This window comes from Emys orbicularis, chromosome 8 (genome assembly GCF_028017835.1).
Source record: "Emys orbicularis isolate rEmyOrb1 chromosome 8, rEmyOrb1.hap1, whole genome shotgun sequence".
NCBI classification, from domain to species: domain Eukaryota; kingdom Metazoa; phylum Chordata; order Testudines; family Emydidae; genus Emys; species Emys orbicularis.
In genome coordinates, this window is record NC_088690.1 from 107356967 (window position 1) to 107384266 (window position 27300).

The 27300-nt window shown below is 48.5% G+C and overlaps 1 protein-coding gene across 1 annotated transcript; it reads right to left on the reverse strand.

Annotated features, from left to right (window-relative positions):
• Positions 1–2206: 2206 nt before the first annotated feature.
• ARSI (arylsulfatase family member I) lies at positions 2207–6225 on the reverse strand. The gene is made up of 2 exons (XM_065410027.1): positions 5906–6225; positions 2207–3608 (listed from the first exon to the last, which is right to left on the reverse strand). Exons 1-2 carry the CDS (start codon positions 6223–6225, stop codon positions 2207–2209), a joined length of 1722 nt encoding a protein of 573 aa, XP_065266099.1.
• Between the last annotated feature and the right edge of the window lie 21075 nt (positions 6226–27300).

The following is a 27300-nucleotide window of genomic DNA, read 5'->3' on the forward strand; positions in this document are numbered from 1 at the left end:
CACATGGAACAACTTGCAGGATCGGGGCCATAGTGCAGTGATGGGTACCGTATAGACAGGTAGATCGATTCATGCCCTGCTTGTGGGTAATGCGAAAGCTCCCATTTTTGCCCATCTCTAGGGTAACATGGCCTCCCATTTCTCTTTCTCTTGTTGTTGAGGTTTTTTTTCCCCTTCTTCTATATAAAATCACAATCCTCTAAATAATAATAAAAAAATACAAATGTCATTGTATTCCTCTCCCCTCCCCTTGTCTCTGTCTCTTTCCTCACACACGCATACGGAGACAAGGGGAAAGCACTCCGCAAGGTATTCAGTGAAAATGCTGCCAGTTGTCACATCCTTCAGTGACAGATTTAAAATGAATGTTATTTTGAAAAAAAAAAAAAGGCCCACACTGCTCATCCAAAAGCTGACAAGTCCTAACAGGCCTCATTTTCCAGAGACAAAAATAGCTATTTTCAAAATTCACAGCAGGGCCGTCGCCTACACACAGTGCACCAAGAGAAACCTGTGGGGAGAAATGTAAAATGCATTGTGTAAATGTAAATGCGCCACATGTTAAAAATGCTTTTAAAGCCATTTACCCTCTTTCTTCCTGGCCAGCCCCCATCCGTGGCACACACGGGCTCACACTCTCTCTCACACACGCCACAGAAAGGTCAGCCGTAGAAGGAAGCGGAAGTGGAGGACGGGCAATTTGCACTCTGTCGTGCTCAGAGAGGACTGGCCTCAGATGATCTCCTCAGTTAACTTCCCAGGGAAGGAGGGTGGTATGGTGTCCCCTCCTTGCTGGCAGGACCGAGCAATGATGGAGACTCACTTGGCAGCCAGGGAAGCAGTGGGTGCCTGTTTGGTGCAAACACATCATCGGAGTGTGTTGAGTAAGGAACTGCTCTGGGAACAAACAAAAGAGACGCCTGCGGTTTGCAGCCCAGCAAGGTGTTACTACACACCGATCCCTCCTTACATCCCCGTCGCCAAGCTGCACTGCATTTACCACCAGCTCCTTGTGGATCCCCTTGTGGGGAATCCATGCACACCCTGGAAAATAGACCGCGCAGAGCAAGTGTCCGAGAGACCTGGTCCTCTGTTCCAGAGTTGGTATCAAAATGGCAGCAAGGCCATGAGGCAAGCTGCTCTGCTGTGTCGCTGTCCCTGCAAAGGTGGGGGCGGGGGGTGGCTATCTGGCAGAGGACACCCCCTGGGAGCTGAGAATCAGGGAGCTGCCTTCTTTCGAACCCACTGTGGTTGGGGGGAGGGTGTAAGTGAGTCCACACATATGTGTCCAAGTGTGTGGTACATGCATGTGTCTGTACGATAGATGAGTGTAAACTGGGGTTGCTTTATATTGAAACAGCTAACGCCCCACAAGTTCTCAGTGCAAACGTGTCTCCAATACACTGCAGGGCCACGCTGATCCAGGCCCATATACAGTCTGTTTGCCTTTGTGTCCATTAGAGATAGTATTCTCTTGCTGTCCCAGGCTCTGCCTGGTCTCTGAGCCAGGGACCTTCAACATAAAAATAAGTCGCCTTGCCTTCTCCGCACTACCACCTGCTGTAAAGTCTTCAGGGGGAAAAAGCTGTGGCTGGGGCTGAGTGAGGACTGACAGGCTGTTTTCCCAGAGCAGGGGCACATGATGTGGCACACTCACTAGGGTTCCATAGGGTGACAGCACATTTTATAGTGACAGACAACCTGAGAGCAGCCTTCAGCAGGCCAACCGTCCTCATATGAACCACACGAGAACATCCCCATGCAGCTTCAAGTACCGTGGGTTTGATCTGCGTTTAAAGCTTTGCTCTCAGGATGGTGCGTTTGAACTGGTCCCTGGGTTGATCGCTTAAGACAAGGTTCATTCTTTTGCACTGGAACGGGCTGGACAGCTCGACAACCTGCGACCGCTGTAACGTCCACTAAACAGGATTGTAGGACCCCCGTCACTCTCCCTCGGCCACCCTAACCTGGACACCTGCTCCTTGCAGACCGGATCCCTACAGGTTGCTCAATTTGGGGGAGACCGGAGGGAAAGACATCTGGAGGCTTTTGTGCGTGGTTGGCCCTGTGCATGTGTCCAATGGTGCAAGGGAAAGTGAGAAGGCGCTGCTGTCTCTGTGACCATCTGCCTCTCTCCCTCCCATTGTCCTGGCCATTTGGAACACCCACCTTGAGCAGCTGCATCTGGAACTCTGCGGCAGCCCCATCAGATGCGGTTTGACATCAGCCTGGTGTTCAGCTTCCGGAAAAAGGAGCGCAGCTTGCAGATCTTGCACTTCTTCTTCTTGTTTTTATTTCTCAGCGGCCCGCCACCTCCCTCCCAATCCTCCGCTTCCTCCTCGTTGGCCCACGGCCCCCAGGCACCACCGTTGAAGTCCGGGTGGGCCCGGGGGTTCTCGGCCGGGTACCTAACCGGGATTGCAGTCCGGTTGTAATGGACCAGCCTCTTCAAGAGAGCCCTGACCACGTCCGGGCGCTGGTCCGACAGGTCGTCGCGCTCGTAGGGGTCGGCCGTGATGTTGAAGAGCCAGACGGATTTGCGCACGCTGTCCGTCAGCCGCTCCAGGTTCCACCAACTCCCTGGGAAGTTGGTCAGCATCTGAGGCGGGATCCAGTCGCTGTAGCCGGGGTCACCAGTCAGCAGCTTCCATTCCCTCACCCGTATGGAGGCCTGCACAGCTGTGTTCCATATGCCAAAGCCGCCCGCCAGGGAGCCGTGCTTGGCGTGGTTGTAGAGGGGGTCGATGTTGTGTAGGATTTCAGTGCGCGGGGACTCCTTGCCCTCACTGATGGCCGGCCACATGTTGTACCCATCCAGGCCCTCGGCTTCAGACACATTGCCCCCAGCCAGGGTCACCAGCGTAGGGTACCAGTCTGTGATGTGGACCAGCGCCCAACTGGTCCTGCGCTTGCGTTTGATCAGGGGGCTGTGGACAAAGCCAATGCCGCGGACCCCGCCTTCCCAGTAGGTCCCTTTGCGGCCTCGCAGAGGCCAGTTGCTTCCCCCGGAAAACGTCTGCCCGCCGTTGTCCGTGGAGAACACGATCACGCTGTTGTCATAGTAACCGTACTTCTTGAGTGCCCAGGTGATGTTCCTCACGGCCTCGTCCATACACGTCACCATCGCGGCATATTTGCGCCGAGCCACGTTGCCCATGGAGCGGTAGCGGTAGATGTACTCTTTGGGGGATTGCAGGGGCGTGTGCACGGCTTGGAACGCCACATAGATAAAGATGGGCTCCTTGGGGTTATGGGTGGCCAGGATCTTGCTCACTCGCTGGGCATAGAGGAAGGTGGAGTACTTCCCACTCTGGTCCCACGCTACGTTCTCCCCTTCGTGCAGGTCGTAGCCACAGACGCCGGGTCCGTCGCAGTTGTCGTAGGTGTAGTAATCCACGTTGCCCGTCAGGGAGCCCAGAAAGGTGTCGAAGCCTCGCCGGGTGGGCAGGCATTCCTTTTTGTAGAAGCCAAGGTGCCACTTGCCCACCATGTGCGTCGAGTAGCCGGCTTCCTGCAGCTTTTGGGGCAGCGTGACCTGATCCAGGGGCAGGCAGTTGGGCTGCCGGGGCCGGATAATGGAGTGCTGAAGGCCCGTGTGGATCTGGTACCTGCAAGGGGAATGAAGAAAAACAAAAAGAGAAATTAGTTCTGATCCGGAAAAGCTCTGAGCCTCCATTCCTCAGTGGAGCCTGCCCGTGTGCCTGGGAGAGGAAACACCTTGCACTAGGTTTGACATGGCGGACCCCTATTTGACAACCACACACTCCTGACCAAGTTGCTCTATCCAAATCCATTGCATCCACTATCATTTGGGAAGCAGGAAGACCCTTATGCATCCTACAGGAACAAACGGTGTGCAAAATCAGTTCAGCAAATGCCCCTCAAGTCAGCAGTGCAGGCTGGTCATTGGTCTGCTCTCCTGTAAAAAGCTAGATTGTGCAACCCTTACTTGTGCTGCATGAGTCATCCCGTTGAGGACAGTGGGGCTACTCGAGTGAGCTCAACAAGATGAGTAAGGCTTGCACAATCTAGCAGTTTGCTGTGTGTCCATAGGGTGACTAAGTCTGTCCTGGGAATATTAGCTTCCTTCCTCCCATTCCCAAATTCAGGTGGTTTCTCTCTTCTGGTGGCATCTGTTCTATCCAGATCCTTGGCACCAAGCGACTGAGATGAGGCAGGCTTCATACAATGAACACTGATCTCCAAGCGCTGTCATAGTTTTCCTGTGGACATGCAGCATATCCTAGAGACACGCAGCCATTCGCCACCACCACAAGATGCATCTACAGTCACTACAGAGACTCAGTCTGCACCCTACAGGAGAAGACTATGGACTTAGAGGTGGTTGTACATACCTCCCTCACAGTGGCATTGTGAGAACCCATCACTTAATGGTTCTAAAACCAAGCAAGCAGGAAAAGCGCTAAAAACATGTCAAGTATTGTTATTACTACTATGAGAGGAACGCCTCCTATGGCCCCATGGTCAAAGCAAACACCACATGGACGATGCCACTGTATGACCCCATGAGTCGGTGTAAAGGGAAGAAAGGATCATATAATGCACAGCCACAAGGGACTATCACATTAACACCATGGCCGTGCAGATACCAGCTCTTTCTTTCCCAGGTGTTCACAAAGGTTGCAGCTGTCTCCCTCCGTTTTGGGGGTCTGATGGAGGAGCCGGAGGTTCTCCCTTTTCAGGTGGTTATTAATTTGTGTTATGGCCATCAGTTTCCAAGGGCTCTGCAGACATGGGCATGCACCCTTTGAGCCGCTTTACAGATGGGAAGCCTGCGGCATAGGCACAGGCTACGACTGTCAAAAACAGACAGTGATTCTGGTTGCCTACCTGAAGGCGCCTTTAAAACTTTTGGCCTAAGTGACTTGCCCAGCATTCATACAGCAAGTCAGGAATAGATCCCCACGCTTCCTGACTCCCCGCCTGATGCCTGGTCTCCTAGATCAGTGGTTCTCAACCAGGGCTCCGGGGCCCCTGGGGAGCCGCGAGCAGGTTTCAGGGGGTCCCCCAAGCAGGGTCAGCGTTAGACTCGCTGAGGCTCAGGGTCCCTGAGCCCTGCCACCCAGGGCTGAAGCCGAAGCCTGAGCAAATTAGCTTGGCAGAGGCCCCTGTGGCATGCGGCCCCAGGCGATTGCCCTGCTTGCTACCCCCTAATGCCAGCCCAGGTTTTTATATGCAGAAAACCAGTTGTTGTGGCACAGGTGGGCCATGGAGTTTTTATAGCATGGTGTGTGTGTGTGTGTGTGGGGGGGGGGGTTCTCAGAAAGAAAAAGGTTGAGAACCCCTGGCCTAGATCATGCTATATCTCTTTAAGTACTTATCTGGATCCACAGTCCCATAGTGTCTGAACACCTCACAGTCTTTCTTATCTATCCTCACACGCCCCTGTGGGGCAGGGCAGGGCTTTTATCCCCATTGTACAGGTGGGAAACGGAGACACAGAGACTAAATGACTTGCCCGAGGTCACACAAGTCCATGGCGGAGCAGGGATATGAATCCCTCTCTCCCAGGTTCTAGGCTAGCACCCGAACCACTGAACCACCAGGTCTAACGGGCCGCATTTAGCCCTGGCATAATATCATTTGAGTTCAATGGGAGTTGTCTGCTTACACAGGGCTCAGTTTGGTTCAAGATCCCTGCCCCATGGAGTCTACAGTGTAAAGTTTCAAGCAGTTTATTACACAATACACCAAACAATTCTTTTCCAAGGGATTCTTCCTAAGAGAGCCTCACGGTTTTACTACTTGGGTATTTTCCATAGGGCTATCCCATAAACACCTATTGTTTCACTTGCCCTCAGTAAGCTGGGGTTAACTGGTCAGAAGAGAAGGGAAGAAACTGTTACGTTTCCCAGGACAGTGACAGGTGCAGTTGTTGTCTTACCTGCCCGTTATAAGTTGGCTCCTGGATGGGGTACAGATGGGCTGGATGTAATAATTCTCCAGTTTAACTCCTTCTGCTGCTAGCCTGTCTAGCATTGGTGTCTGTATGTCTGAGTCATGGTACCCAATATCATGGTACCCCTGGTCATCAGTCAGAATGAAGATGATGTGAGGTGGCTTGGAAAAGGCAGGAGGGAGCGATTTCTCCATTGGGTCCATGGAAACATCCGTTACCAAGCTGGGTTTCATCCAATCCCAGGACAAGTAGCCAAAACTAAGCAGGCTGACTAGCGAGAAACCTGTGAGAGCATAAACAGCCATGCTGGACCAAGCATTCAGACTTCTAAGGGAGGCTATTGTCCAAGCATCTTCCACTGAGAAAGAGGAATAGGAGATCTCTTCCTCCTCCAAAAAAAATCACAATCTACCCTCCCACCCTAGGGTTTGTTCTTTCAAATTCCTTTGGCAAGTTTTATAGAAACAACTCTCTCTCTCTCTCTTTAAAAAAAAATAAATAAAAGCAATTAAATCCACCAGTGCAGTAGAGCTGTTTTCAGTAAAAAGAAAATAATCTTCAAGCGGATACAGTCAAAGACACATGCACCATAAAGTTAATTTCCTCTGTGATGTTATTAAGTTTCCAGAAGTGCTGCAATGTCTCGTTTTTAATACCACCACCCAAAAACCCAGCTAGAGACCAAGCTGGATTCTTGTCCCGTTCAGCTGTTTGAACGCCGGGCTAGCCAGATGGCTCATTGAGCCCTGCCTCAGCAGAAGATGTTCTTTTTATGTAAACTCCAGTGGAAGATGGAGCCAAAGTTCAAGCCCACAGCTGCTGAGTCCTCTTCCTCACCCCACGGTGATGAGCCAGGTTCTCCCTTCTTCACAGTTTGCTCTGAAAAGATTTCTTGGCAAGACCAGATCACCATTATTCTCCTTTCTTCCTTCCTTTGTTTTCTTTTGTTTTTCCTTTCCCCCTTCCGCTTCGTCCAAATTAGCTCCCTCAAGAATCCCTGAAGTTTTTCAAAACTGGACAAAGAGCTCTGGAAGCTCCCTGCTTAGCTTTGCTCAGACTGCAAACCAAGTGATGAGAGCAGAGCCAGAGGGGAAAAGAGAAAGTTCCCTCCTGATCAGACTGGAGGAGAAGGCAGAAAGTTGTAACATCTGCCCAGGAGGCAGGCTAAGCAGCCAGGTTTAAGGGGAGCCTGAGCTTCAGCCCCTCCCAGTTCTTTCACTGACTTCAAGGAAAAAAGCTGGGAAGCCCAGAGCCCTGCAGGGTCCTAACACTGGTTCTGTTCCCCTGCTTTATAGCTGCAGCGTGGATGTCTCCTTCTCTGATGTGTGCAGGGAACTAATTCCAGGACCAGCACGCAGAGGTTTCTTGCCCACATTCCTGGAGGCATTTTCATTTTTCTGAACCTGAAGGTTTTAAACAGGATGCTTCACCCTCCAGATGCATCAGGGCTCCTGGTAGGCCTGTCTGGCATTCCTCACCACGACCCCCAGCCAGACAAATATGTTCTTCTGGAGTCACTGCAGGGCAAATTCCTGAGACTGCAGAAAAACCTTCCCCCACTGCTTTCCCTTTCTCGCCCTTGCAGAGAAGTGTCCAGATGATATAAAGAGCTGGTGGCAGCGGTAGGCCTGGAATAGTGGTGGATAAACAGTGGAGCCCACCCTCGGTCCTACAGTAATACAAATAAATAAATAATAGTTGAAAGATCCCCTGTTAAGGGGAAATGACAATGATTAGTTAGAGAATCTTGGATAATTAATAACACAGGACTATCTAATGGTACTCAGGACTCTTCTACTGTAGATCTCAAAGCACTTTCCAAAGTTGAGTTAGCATTATTATTCCCATTTTACAGATGGGGAAACTGAGGCAGGGAGCAGTTAAATGTCTTGTCCAAGGTTGCATGGCAAGTGAGGAGCAAGATTTCTAATAGAATCAAGGTCTCTTCCAACATAGGTACTTAAATGGTCTGCATTATAGCCAGGGCCGACGAGGGGGGGGGAAGCCGGTACAAATTACCGGGGCCCGGCTTCCCCCTCTCTCATCAGCCCTGTTTAGCTGGTCTGCCCTTGCTGGGGGGCCCGAAAAAAAATTTTCACCGGGGCCCAAACCCGCTCTCGGCGGCCCTGATTATATCAGTCCCCAAGAATTAGTTTGGTGTCCTAGGTGCAATACTATATAACCCTTCAGCTAGCTGTCAATGTAGATATATAGGTGTTGCTCCCATGTAGGTGTAGGTATATAGATGTGGCTCCCCTATAGATCTGAATATAGAATAGTTCAAAGCAGTTTTAGGCATACCTGTCATTGTTTCAATAGCTACTTACGTGCCAATGGTGCTGGTGTATGTCAATGAAAAGGGCCATTTTCTTGCTACATCCTATCACCAAGTCCAGGCTGATGCCCAGTCGTGCTCACCTTGCTCATATGAGTCTTCTCCTCTTGACTTTAATGAGCAGGATTTGGCTTGAAATGGGAAAACCTCACATTCAGAATATGTTGTTCTAATAAAAAACAGTTGCACGTGTTTGAGATAGCCTAGTGAGAGCCCAGGGGCCCTGGGAAAGTCAAACGTTAGTTCAAGGCACCTGGGTTGTCATTCACACAGCAGAGAGGAGGCTGCACCACAGATTTCTCAGGCTCTAAGGAGGTGGTAATTGTCTCAAATTCCCTGACACTGACAGCATCAATTATCTATATGTATGTACATGCATAATGATGAGGTATTCTGATTTCACTTACTCTGGTTTACCCCAGCGACTTGAGTGGAACGACTCCTGATTTCACCTGGAGCAAGTTATATCAGAATCAGACCCCAGACATTTCCCTCTCCGCTTTCCCTATCTTTAACGGGGGAATTGGGAGTGTACTCTAACCCCCTTCACACCTCACTAAAAGAAAAAATATGGCATGTAACAACATGGGCTGGGCAGTGGGGCTCATCTCCTGCCTCTGAGATCCCATTCACCAGTTTCATCCCCTAGGCCTGTGGTTCTCAACTACACATACCCCTGGGGGTGCACAGAGGTCTTCCAGGGGGTACATCAACTCCTTTAGCTATTTGCCTAGTTTTACAACAGGCTACAATAAAAGCACTAGTGAAATCAGTGCACACTATAATTTCATATAGACAAACACTTACGTGTTTATACTGCTCTTTAAACTATCCACTGAAATGTCAGTACAATATGTATGTTCCAATTGATCTTTTTATAGTTATACAGTAATGATGAGAAAGGCAGCCATTTTTCAGAAATCGTGGGCCGTGATACTTTTGTATTTTTATGTCGGATTTTTGTAAGCAAGTCGTTTTTAAGTGAGGTGAAACTTGGGGGTACGCAAGACAAATCAGACTCCTGAAAGGGGGACAGTTGTCTGGAAAGGCTGAGAGCCACTGGGCTAGGTTTACAAGCAAAATGGGGCAGCTGCACTTTCGAGGGAGCCGTCGGGCTTTAGGACCGCAGGGGCAGGAGCTTCAGTTCAGCTTCTTGGACAAGTCCCCCTGTGAGGCTCTTGTAGTTCTGTTGACTCAGTCAAACAGCTGGGTGAGTTTATTCAGCACTACTCTGCTCTCTTGCCGTCTCACTCTCTCCTCCAGTTGTGGGAAGCCGTGACTGGAACTGTGGCTCCCCTGGCACGTTAAAGCTTGTCTACTTCCCCCACAGTCCCTGAGCCAGAGCTTGTAACTCTTCCCCATGAAGATCCCAGGCGCAGCCCCAGAGAAGTGGGAAGAAAGATTCAGCAGGCTACAGAATGCTTCTCACTTAAAGGAGGTTGGGGACTTGGAAGAAAATGCAACTGTTCCTATCCGATGTGGGTGCTTTTCACAGTGCCGTTTCCGGATGGGAGACGGCACCGATAGATTGAGAGTGGAAGAGGAAGAGGATGTGTCCCTGGAAACTCACTGGGATTGTGATGGCAGAAAGAATTAGAGAACCACCGGTACCCCAGGGAGTTTTCCACCTGTCTTCCCAAGTACAAAACATTTAAAGGAAGGGGTGGAAATCAACTCAGTCCCTGCCCTGGAACTCTGCACATTACCCAGGACACTATATGGTTATATCTACATATGTTGGTGCACATTAGCTGTTACCATCCGTTTAGTTATTTAGTAGAGACTAAGGTGATGGGCGCTATAGAAAAACCAAAAATAGATACACAGATTAGATAAATCGCTCTATCTTCTGGACAGCGGCCTTGTGTCTTTTCACATTGGCAAAGATTCATGCATGCTTAGGGAAGCACGGTGGTGTGATGTAGTGGGTAGAAAAGGGGGCTGAAGCCAGGATTCTCGGGCTCTGTTTCTTATTCTGCCACAACTTGTTGCTTAATCACAGGCATGTCACTTAACCTCTCTGTGCCTCATTTGATCCATCCATAAAAACGGGGATTCCTGCTGAACCTCCCAGGAAGCACGTTAATGTTTGTAACACACTCTGAGATCCTCAGGCCAGAGGCAGTGAGTCATTTCCAAGTCTAATCCGGGCACTTTCTAAATAATAAATAGTAGTTGGTTTTGGTAAATGTCTCCTAGAAACACGAACATACTGGGCTTTCCCCTTCTGATTTTGTCTTTTACCATTTAAAAACAATGCTTTTTATTCCCTTTGTTTATAACAGAACTTGACATTAACAGGAGATTTTTCTTAATGTTCTTCTTTGTCTGTGCCCTGGTACCACTGATCACATCAAAATTGCTCTGGGAATGGTATTTTTTAAGTTACCTGCTGCTGCACAGACACCACATATTTTTATAGGTCCTATACAAATCGTGTCTATTTTTTCTTCTTGCTTATTTTCTTTGTTGCAGAGAGACAGTTTGGGTTTTAGAAGGCTGTCATATTTAGAATCCATAAGACACGGATTGTCAACAATGATTGGAACAATTTGAAGATACGGCACATTTTGTGACTAAACTACTTACCAGCATCCCCCTAAACCAGATTATCATCCTCAACTGGAGAGCAAAAATACCAGCAGGCAGCAGACTTGGCAAAGTTTGATTTCTCTGTGCTGTCTGAGCAGCAGTGCCAGACCAAGTTGGAAGGGAAAGAGGAGAGGGACCAGGAGGAGGAGCAGCGAGATTAGACTGGAGCAGTCTGGAGGATGTCAGGACTGAGGCACATTGACAAGGTTTTGGGGGTGGGGAAGGGAAGTACTAGAATAGCAAGGTCAGGATTGAGGTGGGTTGGCAGAGCTGGGGGGGGGGCAGGAATGGAATAGAAGGGAGTGATGCAAGTCTGTGCATAACAACATCCTGCTGGATACCGAGGGTGTAAACAAGAAGAGTTGCACAACTGTAAGCAGCACAGAACGTGCCTTTAACCCCAGCGCAGGCAAAATAATGAGATACCTCTGCTCCTGGGTGCCACGTGAGCTCAATACACATGGTATCAGAGAGGGAAGGCAGTGATGGGCTGGGGCGGGAGGGCTGGTTTAGACGGGCCTCAAATAGGACTTAGAGAGATCCAGGGAGAATGTAAGTTTTCTAAGAGCCAAGACTCCTCCATGCAATGTCAGGTTTAGCACAGAAAGCATGGAGCTGTACATCCAAGTCCTGGCTGCCCGGAGATCAAGGACCCAAGAGAACTTCGATCTACCGATCTATTTGGGAGGGGGCCCCCCACCACTAGAAAAGATTGGGTCCAGGAAAAGCAGGAGGGTATGTGGGTGGGGGTATGGGCTGGCTCTGACTACCCTCTGTTGCCCCTTGCCCTTTAATTTAGCATGCTACCATAGTATGCATAATAGGGCATGCTCGGAGACACCCCACAATGCCGTGTGCACAATCCGAGCACCAGAGCCAGCAAACAGCAGGACCACAGTGCACATAGTAAGCCAAGCAGTGAGACAGCTGAGCCCCTCAGGCAGCCACCACATGAAGTTGTAGCTGCAGAGCTTTCAAGCCCCTTCTCTGAGGGGAGCAAAGAGTATTGTCATGGCTGTGGGTCATAACGGCTGTGCTAGGCCCATGAGCCACCATTGCCTGAGCCGACCTCTGAGACAGATCCCCAGGGCCCCTAATTGTCCAGAGCTGCCGTGCGTACAATTAGAGGAGCTTTCTCAGTGATGCACGTGGACTCCTCCAGACACTCACCAATTTTAGGCTTAGACATAATCACTGTAGATGTCAAGATTTGAGGTGTTTCTCCAGACACATTGGGCCTACATCACTTCAACAGGAAGCAATGGAGTGTGGGGAACACCGAGGGTCCTATCCATTCAGGTCATAATTCATTATCTTTCTGACAATCAGTAAAATGGCCTGACCTCCTTCAGCCGGTTTGTGGGACGTTTCGGCTCTGACCTCATGTTGCATCTCTGGCAGTTGTTGCTAGGTAACAAGTGACCTGTCTTCCATCTGTGCTCAGCCAGTGAGGCTGTGTTGTGATGATGTCATGCTTGTTATGACTGATGTAATAGAATCCAGCCTTCTGACTGGTCAGCAGCTATGATGGAACAGCGCAGGCCGGATCTAATTTCCAGTGTGGGTTTCATCCCAGATAAATATTAATACACCAGCAGTGAGTCAGTTTTGAAGGTTCTAGACGTCAACTGACGCGCAGGGTAGACATGTCCACCTGGAGAGGGAAGTGTGTGAAATGGGTTCTCCCCTGAGCAAGAGTAAGAAGGCGAGAAAATGGGAGGTAAGAGGAAGAATTGATACGCTGAACTTAGTAAAAGTGGAGAAACCAGGGCAAAAAGAGGACCCCCCAATGGCCTATTTGAAAGAGTGCAGGAGGGAGCCAAGGGCAGATTGAAGAGGAGGTAGGAGTTGGTGGGGGAAGCGGGTTGAAGCAGCAAAATATGGGGGGAAAGGAGAAATAATTAATGACAGTTATAAGAAGGGGCTTGATGCTGAGCTGTGCCAGCTCATGCTTGGTGTAGCCAGGGGGATAAAATGGCTCTAGTCTAGGCCTTACTTCTATCTCCCTCAATCCTGCTGCCCAGCTCCAGTGGGAGGCGGGGGTGGGGGGAGCTGGGTTCCAGGTTGCCGTGAGGACAGAGTGGCTCACTGGGGGATCCTTCAGCTCTTCCCACAATCTCTTTGGGTGGGGCATTTTAGCTCAGTTATCCCATTTCTTCTCTCTGCCTTATCTCTCTGAAACAGCCAGGGTCACTGTCTTGGACTATGTGACCCATTCATTCTCCCTGATTCCCCTTCAGCTGGAGAGGAAGCTGGCCTTATCTCCAGGGCACTGGGCAGGCATTGCCATCCCTCGCATTACGCTAGTGTACAGCTGTCCCAAGTGGCAGTAGAGCAGGGCAAAGTCACAGACCCAGTCCTTGGAGCGAGGGAGGGATTGGAGCTACGCAGCAGCCCTGGGAGGAGTTGTTATATGCAGCTGTTGTGGGTTCTGCACACAGCTGCTGCTAAAGCCAGGATCTGGCTCACTGGTGCAGTGGCAGGTGGCCATGCAGCCACACAGGAGATGCGGGCCTTGGGTAATTGCAACACTCGTCCCCTGAGCTGGTGAAGTAACAAATGACATGTTGGCGTTTCGGGATCAGGCCGAGTTTCTGCCAGCTGTGAGTGCCACTCAGTGGATGATTTATGCCTCATAGAGTTTAGAGGTAAAAAAAAACACTTCGTTTTTGGCTTTCTAGTGCATCCTGCCTGCTAATGTGAGAATGTTGTGTATCAGTATGTTTTGTAGTGCTTTGTCCAATTTAATTTTAAGTGTCTCAAGAGAGGGGAATTTCACAGCTTCCCTGGAGAGACCAGGGACTGCACTCTTAGGAAGTTCCCCCTGATAATCATCTTTAATGATCCTTTCTTTAATTTCTTCCCATTACTTCTATTTGTGCCCTCCAATACCACCCCAAAAACACCTTCTTATCTCCCCAATGCCTTTTTCTTATGGCCTCCCTCAGGGCCTGATCTGAATAGAATAGAAAGACTCTTATGGACTTCAGTGAGCTTTGGATTAAGGCTTTAGAGATTACTTAGCCAATTAAGAGCTCCTGCAATCCTTACTCATTCCAAGCTCCCACTGAAGTTAATCACAGGGCAGAGCGACGATTGACTCTGTGGCACTAGTGAGATTGTGGGTGGAATAATGTGTTACGTATTGGAGACTTCAATACCAGAAAGACTGAGACAAACTGGAGGGAATTCAGAGGTCATCAAAGGTCCTTAGAGGCTGGCAGGAACGAGGAGAGGCTAAAAGAACTGCTGGTCAAATCCTGCCGTCCTTAGGCAAAACTATTGGCTTTTTCCTTGACTTTGTCCAACATGTGTTCCTATTGCTTCTGGTTATACCTCCCATCACTAGCCACAGCAGTCCTCTGTCTCCTTGACATTTATACCTGCCATCACTTGTGCCCCTGCAGTATGCCAGTTTTACAGATGTCATGTTATTAAAATCCCCAGCTGAGACCAGGAACCTTAGGAGCACATCTGGACTTTCCTTCAAGTCAGGGTCAAGTTCTTTAAGTGGGGGGCAGGCAAATCCTACACTGGGAGAAGCCGGGAATTGGGGGGGGGGGGGTGAGGAGCAACATTTCAGACAAAACCAAGTGACATTTTTTAGCCTAGTGAGCTAGACAGAAGCCACGTGCTTGGTGCCCTCCTGCTGCTGTATTAATTGTGCAGAGATGAACCTTGACCTAGCTCTAGGTGAGTTCTCTCCACAGGGCCGCACTTGGCACACTGCCTCCCATTTGCTCGGCTGTTTCTCTAACCAAGTCTTTGAAAATTCACTTTCTTTAAAAAAAAAAAAATTGTTACGTGGCCTGAGGCAAGCATGAAAATAATCAAGGTTCTTCCTGCATTGGCTGCCACTACCCCTGTGACGTTGTGCAGTCTATATGGTTTTATAAAAACATGATAATAAGTGAATATAATGTAACTGGGATAGTTTTAGAAAAATATGGTAAAAAGTGAATATAACGTACTGGGATATGCTTCATGCAAAAGGTCTCTTGTAAGGTATCATTACAAAGCTTATAATCTACTGAGTGTGATCATCCGATTTGTATAAATGTACCACTCTTGTATCTAAAACTAGAAATATAAAACATAACTCTGAGGGCCTATTGTAATTATGTAAAGTGTGGGCCATTAATGATGGTTTGGAATCTTGATGACTCCCATTAACAAGGACCATTGTCTGCAGATGACTGTGTTTACCTGTGAGTCTTCCTGTATATGTGTGTGCTGGCAAGTGAGTAATGAAGTCTTGCAGTGACATGTGATCATGTCACCTGAACTGGAATCCATCTTTAACCTGGTGCTTTTCCAGTGAGGGGGGGTGGAAACCCAGAGGGACAAAGGGTTCCCGCCTTATGCAAAAGATATATAAAGGGGTGGAAGAGAACAGAGAGAGGGAGGAGCCATCATGAAGAATCCCCTAGCTCCCACCTGAGCTGGAACAAGAGCTGTACCAGGGGAAAGAATTGTGCCCAGGCCTGGAAGGTGTCCAGTCTGAGAAAAACTTACTGAAGCATCTCTGAGGGTGAGATTATCTGTATTTAGTTTGATTAGACATAGATTTGCGCATTTTATTTTATTTTGCTTGGTGACTTACTTTGTTCTGTCTGTTACTACTTGGAACCACTTAAATCCTACTGTCTGTATTTAATATATAAGCTTTATGCTGGGTAAAACGGATTTATTTGGGTTTAGACCCCATTGGGAGTTGGGCATCTGAGTGCTAAAGACAAGCACACTTCTATGAGCTGTTTTCAGGTAAACTTGCAGCTTTGGGACAAGTGATTCAGACCCTGGGTCTGTGTTGGAGCTGACTGGAGTGTCTCGCTAAGCAAGACAGGGTCCTGGAGTCCTGAGCTGGCAGGGAAAACAGGAGCAGGGGTAGTCTTTGCACATTATAGATTCATAGATTCATAGATTCTAGGACTGGAAGGGACCTCGAGAGGTCATCGAGTCCAGTCCCCTGCCCGCATGGCAGGACCAAATACTGTCTAGACCATCCCTGATAGACATTTATCTAACCTACTCTTAAATATCTCCAGAGATGGAGATTCCACAACCTCCCTAGGCAATTTATTCCAGTGTTTAACCACCCTGACAGTTAGGAACTTTTTCCTAATGTCCAACCTAGGTGGCAGCTCCCAAGGGGGTTTCTGTGATCCAACCCGTCACAACCCCCTAGCCCCAATCTCTGCACACTAGCGTTTTGACTGATAAAACCTTGGCGGTAAATGGGTTACACACACAGGCTTTGCATATTTTTTGCAGCCATGCTTTACCATAAGGGCCACAAAGTGAAGTTTAAAACCAAGCATCAACCCCCGCTTTTTTTTTTTTTCAAACCCTTCTTGGGAACCTAGCCCCTTAGCGTTTCAATACTGCCTTTCTCTCAGCACTCAATGGGGCATTATTAACAGCAGGATTATTGAAAGCAGAACTCCTGGGCTTTTCAATGGGAGCTCTGTGCAGGGCAAAATATTGCACAATCTGTTTGCATGGGCTGCTGGTTCCCTTTCCTCCTCCACCCCCGTGCCCTCCCCACACACACACCTAATCTCCCATCCCCCAACTGAAAATATGAAAGGAGTTTAATAAGTCCCATTTCTCCTTCTTCATAGCAAGCCTTTTGACCTAATAGGGCATCAGGGTCTAGACCAGGTCTGAAATGTAGAGTGTTTTGCTCTCCTTGCCTTAGATGTTTAAGGGCTTCCGTTCTCCCTAGCCACTGTTTGATTTTTCTTTTTCTTTATTGGGCTTTTGATGAAAGACCTAGTCTGGAAAAGAAAAAAACAGGACAGAGGGTGGTGGGAGCTTGTCGACTGGAGCAAAACCCAAGCAGAGCCTCTCAGAGCTACATGGCAATGAAGTTTGCTTCAGTTTGTCACTGTGATGATCGTGTGGAACTTTCCCTGTGATGGCGTGCGCTTGCTGCTGTAGATAATGGCATCTCAGCATTTCCATGATATCAGCCCTGATTTACAGAGTTTAGAACTTGGCTGTAAAAACTCCCTCCAGGTGGAAACTTGGCAACAAGTTCTTACTCAAAGAGAGAAATTTCTTGTTAGCAATTTTGCGATTTAAAAAAAAAAGCTTTGACTTTTAAAAATGATGTAAATAATGGGCCAAATCTCAAGTTGTCCTAGAATGGACAAGGTGTTCGTTTTAAGTAATCGTCATTCCGAATGTAGCCCCTTTGCTGCTTAGTCCATCCTTCATGAACCAACACCAGTTTTTCCAAATGGAGTCATTATTTGTAAGTATTTTTCTAACAATGTTGGGTCAGGATCCATTGCCCACCGAACTCAGCGGGAGTCACTCCTTTGACTTCAGTGAGCTTTGGAGCAGACCCTTAATGAATCAGGGCTTGTCCACACAAGAAGTTACTGTGCTTAGTGGCTTAACACGCAGTAACTCACCTTGACGAGCCCTTGGTCTTAGCTTATGGGTTGTTTGTGACCTGTTCACGTTGATTATTCCTTATTTATCTTGCAGTTGGTCACCTAAGTCACATGGTATTGTCTCTGTTCCCTCATTGGACAACTGCTAGATGACATAAAAATAATCACCATTTATCTCCCGTTAATATCCAGCGGTGCCCTCTAGACCATGTGGTTTTCTACTCCAAGTAAAAGCATGGGAGGGAAGTGTGGTGGTTTCTCAGGTGCCTGGGGATGGTAGCTGTGGGTAAATGCTGACTTTTTAATGGCAACCACCATAAAATGGTTGATCAAAAGCCTGACAAAATTATACGGCTCAGGACTAATTTGTATGTCTGTGGAAGAGTCAGAGGTTTCCAGGCCACAGTGACTCATTCTGATTGAGCTGGGGCCAGGGGAAGAATAATGAGCAAGTTCGCATGATCTTCCTCTTTTGCAATCATGATCATTGCTACAGCAACACCCTGTGATGTCAGACACTGAAGCAATAGGAGGTGATGCATTTTCTACGCAGAGTGGAGTCACAGCACAGTCTGTGTCCCTGCTGCATGGCTTCAATCTGCCCTATATGAGAAATCAACTCTGTCGAGCATTCCAGCCATTAGATGACTTTCTGGAACTCACTGGGCCTTTTTGAAGCCCTGTGCCACATGCATCTCATTTGCGTAGTTGAAAATAATCATCATCATAATAAAAATGCACTTAAAAGCTGTAGAGCAATATTATAGCACTTTTCTAATGTAAACCACAGCGCCTGCTAACACATGTTGGACTTGGCTTGGACACGCTCGGAATCAAAGCACCGCAGTTCTCCTTTCCCCACCATTAGACAAATAAAAAATAAAATACCTAAATCAGAGATATTTCCTTTCCTGTGCTGAGGAATTTTTCTTCCATGTTTGGTCACTGATGATACGTCTCAATTACTCTGCAAATTGCTTTCATTATATGACTTATAAATATTCCTTCACTGGTTTGTTTTCTTTCTTCCTCCTTTCACTTTGATAGATTTCATTCCATCAGCTACAGTTCCTCTATTTAATATTTCGGTCCACCCGATCCCTTGGTAAACTACAGCTCAGCTTCTCTCCTTAATGACCAGCGTATTTTCTTTGAAGAGCTGACAAGCTGGAGACGAGCCCGTGGGTTTGGCTCTGCTCCTTTCTTCACATGTCTGATGCTTTCCACATGGCTTCGACGCACTCCATTCTCACTCTAACTTGGACCCAAGTTTCCAGCATTGGACCTGAAATGCATCCATGCTTGAGGCAGCATCCTGGGGATTGCTACTTCCATGGAGAGACTGGAGGGCAGCAGGACAGCTTGTATTCTTGCTAAGATTTCTAGCCATATGCGATTTGATGGACGTGGTTAGACAACAGTGCCCAGAAGGATCTTGTGGAGATGATTAGCTGGGGAAGACCTGAATTCTGGCCATGCTGAAATGCTATGGACTGATAGGAGGTTCAGGAAGGAATCTTAACCTTTCCTACTCAGGGTAACTTTTGAATATATGAGACCGAAGCTTAAATTCGTTCACCTTAGAGAAGTTTTTCACGTTGTCTCACCGGGTTTTCTAACCATCAAAGCTGTTTTTGTGTATGTGTCCCTCACTGGCCAGGCTCTATGGACAAAGGGGCTGACCCTTTCAGTAAGGAGTAAGTGGCTACTGTTGCCTGCAGGCCCCTCTTTGAACTGGAGGAGTAGGTCCAAAGGTGGCGGAAGGAAGGAATTAAGCCTTTAGCCTAGTTGGTTCCTGGCAGTGCTTTCCATAGCCCATGATGACCCTGACACTTGGGTGCAAGGGCTTATTGATTTTGGACTATTCGAACTCCATTCCTGACATGATTATTCATGGGACACACAGTAACTTCTCACTGCTCGGAGTATGTAAGATGTTGGCATGACCTCCAGCCTCATCCTGGCTGAGCACGAAAGAACAATTCTTCCCGGCACCAGCCTGGCAAATTTCCCTCAAAGCACAAACCAGACACCTCCCTCTGCTACAGCTAGAGGGGCTAAGAGCCACCTGTCATTGACTTCAGAGGGGCTTTGGGTGAGCCCCAATATGTGCTAACGTCCTTCCCTCAGTTGCCTGCTCACACCCTCTTTTTGGACTTCTTGCCCATATTACCAGACAAGACACGCTCTGCCAATTCACCCGTTGCACCATGCGGGCCCTCTGTTGCTCAGGCAGCCTCCGTAGACTTGCTCTGGGATAAAGACTCGATGCTAAGTGGTTTTCCCCTTCTCCTGCAATTTTAGTCTTAAGTAACACTGATGCTAGCAGGCAGCCCAGCCACAGAGCTAGGGCTTAAGTGGTATGTGCACATTATTGTTACATAAGGGATGCATGCCACCTTGAGTGCTTTGGCACTTAACTTGCCCAGTGAATTAGATTTTTCTCTCTCCAGGCTGGAAAAAGAAAGGTCTCACTTTATGTTTAGCGCTGTTTCAGGACTGAGCACAAACACTCTATAGTTCACTCTGGCTACCATCAATCTTATGCTATTTACATCCAGGCCTGGCACCAAGTTCTCTTCCTACGCCCGGTGAAGGAAGGGGGCCAGCCCACCCATTTCTTCTGGCTCAGCAGCCTGCAGACTCCTTAGCGCTCTCTCCTTTGCCAGTTTCCGTCTCCCCTTTCAGGTGGGATGACTCCAAAAGCAGTCGTTGAGTTTTGCCTGGCAGGAGACCTGAAGTGCCCGGAGCACGTGCGGATCCCAGGAGCTCTGCCTCGCAGTGAGGTCTGCAGCTCCCTGTAGGAGCAGCCAAGGCACAAAGCGTTAAAAAAACAACCCCCCTCAGCTTGCTCACACCCCTGCCTGAAACAAGGAGTGCTTTCTCGCTTGGGGACCACTCGGCGGGGTATGGCAGAGCCAGCGGGATCACCTGATCTCTCTGTTTATTTATAAGCCACGTCCGGTTCACAGAAAGGAAAACACACCTGTCTGCATTGGGCCCACGCTAGCACCTGCAATGTATTAACAGGAGCCTCTTTCTCCACAATATGTTTCCTTTGTGTCCCTGGTAGCTTTTGCTGGGGGTGGGGGTCATTTCCAGAGATAGGAGTGGGCGTTGTTTCCCTTTGGTGGAGCAGGATGGGAAGGCCCCAGCATGCCCTTTTTAACTTGATCTTGGAAAGTCAGAATCTAGGACAGAGAGATTGGAGGATGGGGTACAGACTCCCTGCTGGCATGGAGAGACCCCATTCTGAGCCCCCTGACTAGTGGTGGAAACACTGGACCATCTGCACCACTTCTTTATCCAGCTGCAATGAGAGGGAGGACATAGGAAATGATGCACAATCCTCCTCTTGGAGAAAGCCTTTCCACCATTAGTAATGTTCACAATACAAACACCCCCTTCTAGTCCCCCGCAAAAAGTCAAACAAAACCCTACCCCAAGCAGAGTTCTGGCCCGGAAAAGGGAAAAGTGCCAGAGACTCCATGAAGTCTGCTAGAGACTTTGTGGAGGGTGCTAAGATACTCTGGTGATGGGCTGCAGTAGATAGATAGATAGAGTGAGTGAGTGAGTGAGGTTATGGAGGAGGGTCAGACTGGGAGGAATGAGACCCATTCATGCATCTTCTAACTTCCAAGTCTGATTGTGATTAGATATGAAAAAGAACCTGAAGATGGGCCAATACCGACTGGTCCAACTGAAAGGCCCCAGGTTCTATTTCCCCATGGCAGTTACAAGGAACTCCCAATAACATCGGTATTCTGAGGCAGGAGAACAGAGGGCTTGGACTTGAGGAAGAAAAAGGCTTGTGTGTGATGACTCCCGGCAGGTTAACATCCCCGCCCCTCCCTTCCCCTCGGGCTTCTGCCTGTCAATAGCTACTTCATGCTGATCAGAATGAGTTGAAGGTTTGACTAGTCCATGTGACCTCCCCTTGGCGACCATCAGGTCCTGCACTTTAATTAGCGGGGCTGTATCTACAACATGTAGGCTAGCTGTGCTGTAGGGTTTTCCTTCTTTTCAATAAGAATTTCTATCTCAGGGCCCTCGACTTGGATGGGGTGGAGCGCGTGTGAGGAACTAAGAAAGGGGCTAAGCCATGCCATCTTGAAGGGTCACTGGTCCATGGAACACTGGTAGGGAAGTATTTAAGAATGCGCAAATAGCCAATTCAAAAGTTGTATTGCTTAACGTGCAAGGTATTAATAACCCGACTCCAGCGATGAGCTCTTTCCCCACTGAGGATACCAGGAGCACAAATTGCCTTCTTGTAAGAGAACAGCTTAATTTCCGTGGAGCATGACAGATTAAAGCGAGAGTGGGCGGGTCTGGTGTATTATTCATCCTTCTACATTTCTAAAAGGAGAGGAGTGGTGACAGCAGCACGCAGGATTCTTTGAAGTCTCTTCCGAGCTCCAGAATGCCCAGGGCTGTTGTACTGGAAGGAGGGAAGGAGAGAGAGAGACGGAGTTTTGACTGGTTATGTTTGTACTCCCTGCTGTCCTGATTTTATAAGGAACTGGCCTTGCTGCTTCTGTTACATCCTCACTGTGGGTCAACTCCTGAGGTCCTCACGGCCCAACTCTCCGTCCCACAGCAGAAACCACAGGTGGGGCCTAAAGAGGTGGAAGCCTCTATGAGGTTCCCAACTGGGGGACTTCTCCCCATTTGTGAGGGGTGGGAGGAGGGTCCAGCCCCATTATGGAACAAATCACAGGGCCAGCCACAGCCCCCTCCCATCAGATCCTTAGTGGAGGCCAGAGCTATGGGTGTGGAGTCATGGAGTATAATTCCATTACTACTGCCAATTCAGAATGACCCCCCCAATACTGTTGGAGCATCACTTGGTATCTGTGCATTGAACCCTTCCAGCAACTAAATCTGGATTAATGTATGGAGATCGGATTCTTCACTCCTGAGTGGGAAATGGACCAACACCCCCCTCCTGAAAAATCAGTTTCCATATGATGAATTTAGCAGAACACGCTAGAGTACTTTGCTTAAATGGAAAACTCTAGGAAGAATTCCTCAGGGGCAATATATTTCATTTGCAGCTAAACCCTCCAATATGAGAGATATCCAGAATGCAAAAATGGTTTATGCAGAGCAATTGAGAGTCTGGAACAGCATCATAACTGGACCGGCAAATCAGGGTAAACTTTATTTAGTAAACTGCAGGCGGCCAGAGGCTGTCTGGCAAAGATAGAAACTGCAGATCTAGAAAAGAAATATGGCTCTCCACAAGAAAAGTATGGGGTCAGTGGAGCCAAAGCGAGAAAAGTGCCCACCAGAGCAAAACCAAATAAGACAGAAATTTTGGAAATTAAAAATCAAAATGGTCCCTTAGAAAAAATCTGAAAGAGTGAATGTGACGAAGTGGGGGATTTTCTTGTTTGTTTTCTTGTTTTCGGTGGGGTTTCAATGGTTTGCATGCGGAGGGGGTGGGACTCAGTTTCCCTGGGTGTTACTGGTTTAACGAGGTGAGGGGAGAGGGAGTTTGCTGTTACAGAGGACCGGAGAGGGAACGTGGGACCCCAGCCAATGGCCGGGAGGATGGATACCTCAGTGACCGGTGACCTGAGACCCCGACCCAGAGACCCAGCTCAGGAGCCGCAGCCGGTTCTGGCCAGTGGGCGGACAATGGCCTGCAGAGTGAGGAGCCAGTGACCTAACCAGCCGGTTCCAGCCAGAGGACAGAAGCGAGGAGAGGAGGCCCCACCCTGTTTCCCTGGAAAGAAGACAATGGACAGAGGCGGGGCTTGGGGCCGGGGATCTCAGATGCCCAGCTGGGAAGCAGGGGGGCTCTGGGCTGGAGAGGGGGAGCAGGCAGAGCCCACCTGGATGCAGAGCGACTGGGATGTGCTGGGCTGAGGGAGGCCAGGCCTGAGGCCCTGAGAGTTTCCTGTGCTGTGTTCAACTCTCAATAAATCTTCCTGTTTTATGCTGGCTGAGAGTCACTCCGGTCTAGAGAACAGGGTTGCATCAACCCCTTCGGGGGTGGAGGCCCCGGGGGTCCAGAGCGAGTGGACTCCCTGAGGGGGCCCACGGCAGAGACAGACGTGCTAAGGCTCAGAGAGGTGCGGCTCCAGGAGGTGGAGGGGCCTGACCCCAAGAGAGAGTGGACCGCCAAGAAGGGCTGTCGCACTGAAAGGGGCACCCCCCACGGACCGCACGGGGCCAAGAGTGGGCACGATCTGTGAGTCCGTGACAGTGAACCATCATAGACGCCTTTCTAAAGTCCTTGCCACCATTATACCTGGGTACCAAACTCTAAAGGTAAATGAGATTTCACTCTCTTGGAGTGTTTGTCCAAGCCCTGAAACCAGAACTCCTTGTATTTTAAATTGGAATCATACTCGCAGACCATGTGACCACTGTACTTAAGCCAAGTATTAGTGGATGGGTTTTTTTTTTATAACTTGTAGGTAATGGGTTGTAGCGGGGCAGTTACCCCACTCCTAGAAAAAAAGGTAGGCTGACAGGGGAGGTGGCCACAGCTGTGACCACACCCAATCAGGCCACAGCTGGCCTTGCTATAAGGGCTAAGGGAGGAGCTGGGTCAGGCTCACTCCATCCCTGGAGTGGGAAGGGCCTGGCTGCCTGGGAGCACAGGGTACCTGAAGCAGAGCAGTGCTGGGGAAGGGCAAAAGGAGCTGGGGAGCTCCAGCCTGGCAATTCCCCAGGCTGAGGCCTTATCAAAGGCCTAAGGAGGTACTGGGGCTGCAGAGGTGCAGCCCGGGGATAGGGAGAGGCAGCTGGTCCAACCCCCTGCCAATGATGAATGGCCATTACAGACTGCAGTTTGCCCCAGGGAAAGGGGGCTAGATGACGACTGGCAGTAGCCACTGAGGCAAGGTGGGCATAGGGGGAGGGTGTTCCCCTGGGAGGGGAGACCCAGAGTGTGGGGTACTGCTGTGGGCAGAATCCCAAGGTAAAGGGCACCTGGGTCCGGGAGGAACATGGGGCCTGCGGCAGAAGAGACACCGGCCAGCAGGAGGCGCGCCGAGTGCTGAAATTGAGCTAATTCCCGGATGACCAGCAGGTGGCGCTGTGCCAGTGAGTCTGCGATCTGCTACTTGGGTGTAGGGAAAAAAATGGATGCATTCTTAAGGGAATTACGGACTGAACTGCTCTTTGAAGGCAGTTGCAAAGCTCCCATCAACTTCGGAGGCTAGCTCTACATCCTCCTTGACTAAGTGGTACAGGAAGAATGTAGGTGGGAAAAGCCTCCGGCTCTCCTGGGTGTTCTACAGAACGCTTTCCCAGAGCATAAATGTCTCCGCTTCTGAGGCATATAGTGATGTTCAGCATACTAGTCCACCAGAACTGAAACGTCCATTGCTGTTAAAAGATCCTTCACCTGGCAGTACAAATGGCAGAACGATTATGTCTGAGCAGACTGGACTACTCTGGGGAGATTGTGACAAATCAGACACCGGGGCAAAAGTTTCAGAAATGGTCTCTGGTTTTGATCTTGAAACTTGAAACACCTAGAGAAGTCTCTGTCTGCATTGAGTGGGGGTATTGGCTTATGGTGCTTTAGAGGTTGGCTTGGGGAAATATATTTGCCTTGGATTAGGGCTTTACATGCAAACCGGAAAGCTAAGGCTAGTGGCAAATTGTGTCTCTCTATTTTCCTGGGATGAAATCCTGGCCCCACTGAGGTAAATGGCAAAACTCCCTCTACATTTCACTGCAGGTGTGTTCAATATCCGCTGCGTAGATGAACTCCATGGCTAAGCTACACGCCAATCTAATTTGATTCAAAGCCATCAAGTGGTTGCCTGTCAACAAGAGAGCTCTCTTTATCAAGAAGACAATGTGTTATATTTAGTGCCACTGGAAATTTCAGTTCCCTTTCTTTCACACATCTTGAAGCTCATGTGGAAATCTCAGGACGTATATGAGAGAGCTCTGGGGGGCACTTGGTTTTGTGCTCCATCCAGGTTTGCCTTTTTAAGTCACTACAAAAGAGCTTTTATTTAGGATTAAAGGTTACTCCTACTGTTTGATTTATAGAAGAACAATTACCTTGCGGTTTTGGAAGGTGTTGGGAATGATGTCACTTCATGGTCTCAGCTGCCAGTTTCTTGGATGGAGGGAGAAGAACTGGCTTCTTACAGATGGAAATAACACAAGACCTCTTACCTTTTTCAACACCTGCCTGCAGCAATGCTGGAGAGAGCTTTTAGAACGGTCAATAAGTACTCCTCCAGATGCACTGGGGTGAGTTACAGGACTCAGATTTGTCTCGCTCATTTCTGGCTGTGCAGAAAGGCTTGGACATATGACAATTCCCAACACTAAAATATATTTTTGGGAAGCCAGACTTGTCTGTGTTAAGACACGGATTCAAGCAGTATCCAGTGTATTGCTGAGTAGAACTGGAGTTGAGTCAGTGTGTATGCATTGGGGACTCCTGTTTGGGATTTCCCATTTATCTGCTGTCAATATGTGTCTCTGGAACAGGCTCGACCTAGGCACACAGCAGTGAAACAGTGGGATCTGTTTTCCAGGTATATAATAACAATCCCTAGCACTTATATAGCACCTTTCATCCAGATATCTCAAAGTGTTTTGCAAAGGTCAGTTTCATTTTCCCCATTTTACACAAGGGCAAACTTTAGGAGCACTGTAAACCCATTTTAATTCCATCTGAGGTTTTCTCCACCTAAGTCCAAAGCACAGTTTAAAGAATGGTTGTTGGCCGGCTTAAAGTCCCTGTATCAATACTGCAGAAGGTGATTCATTATCATCTGCAGCTCTCCAGAGCTGATATAAATTTGCTAATAATAGGTCTTCAAATCCGACATTTTATTCAAGATAAAGAATTAGAGGAACAAAATCCAATCATGCTTCTGACAATTATAAATGGAAAGATATAACCCATGTTCATATCTCATAAATACTGTTATATAAATGAAGGCATGAGTTCTGGTTTATCCCACACAGGGACCCGTGGAAAAATGGAATCCATATAGTTAGTTAGAAAATAGTGAATGGGGGGGGGGACTTTGGTTAAGTGTTAAATTGATTTCTATCTGCCAGAAAGCAAAAATGGATGTATAAATTCCCAAATTAGAGAGACAAGGTGGTTAAGGTGATATCTTTTATTGGACCAACTTCTGTTGGTGAGAGAGACAAGCTTTCGAGATTACACAGAATAGAGCTCTGTCTCTCTCACCAACAGAGGTTGGTCCAATAAAAGATATTTCCTCACCCACCTAATATCCTGGGACTGACATGGTTGCAACAACACTAAATTCCCATATAACATACTTATCTCCTGTATTGTGGGGGGGACAAAGGGATCCAGGAGTGGGGATGTGGATTTGGACATGGGTTTTGTGGTACTTGTATCCGTACCTGGTAGTTAAGCTATTCCAGTTACCCATGAAAGCCCAAAGACTGATAATTGCAGGATAGTCAAACCCTGGAATCACTCTCTGGGGTGTTGGGTTTGTGATTATTTGCCTATGAGGTACAGTTTGCTTAATCCTATCATACAACAAGACACGTGGGTTGCTAATATTCACCATGGATCCAACCATATTCAGGATATTGGTAAAACTGAGCCCTCTCTAGCAAAGTGTGATTCTGATTCATTGCCGAGAACATGGGCTACTTTTCTCAATAGACTAACTGAACTATTTTGTACAGGTGTTGAGTATAAAGGGTGTGTGTGTGTGAGAGAGAGAGAGAGATTTAAAGGAGTTAGGGTTTGTTTCTATCCCTATATCGGTTTATGGCACACCCATCACCCCGGTATCTGAACAGCCCCTGGTCACTGCATGCCCTCCAGCATTCTGTTCTGTTTAATAAGCCCCACACTGTATGTACTGTGTAATCTCCACTGGATGAGGGGACAATGTGCACTCCCCTGCACACATCTCGCCCACCTCCTCTCTCCCCAGCCAATCCAGTCCTCAAGCCCTTCCTATCTATGCACAGGTCTCCGACAAGTGGAGAGACTACCTCGGTCTGAAAAAAGGGGGAAAGGTGCCCTGGAGATAGCTGGCCCAATGCCCTTTCTGAGCATATGGGGA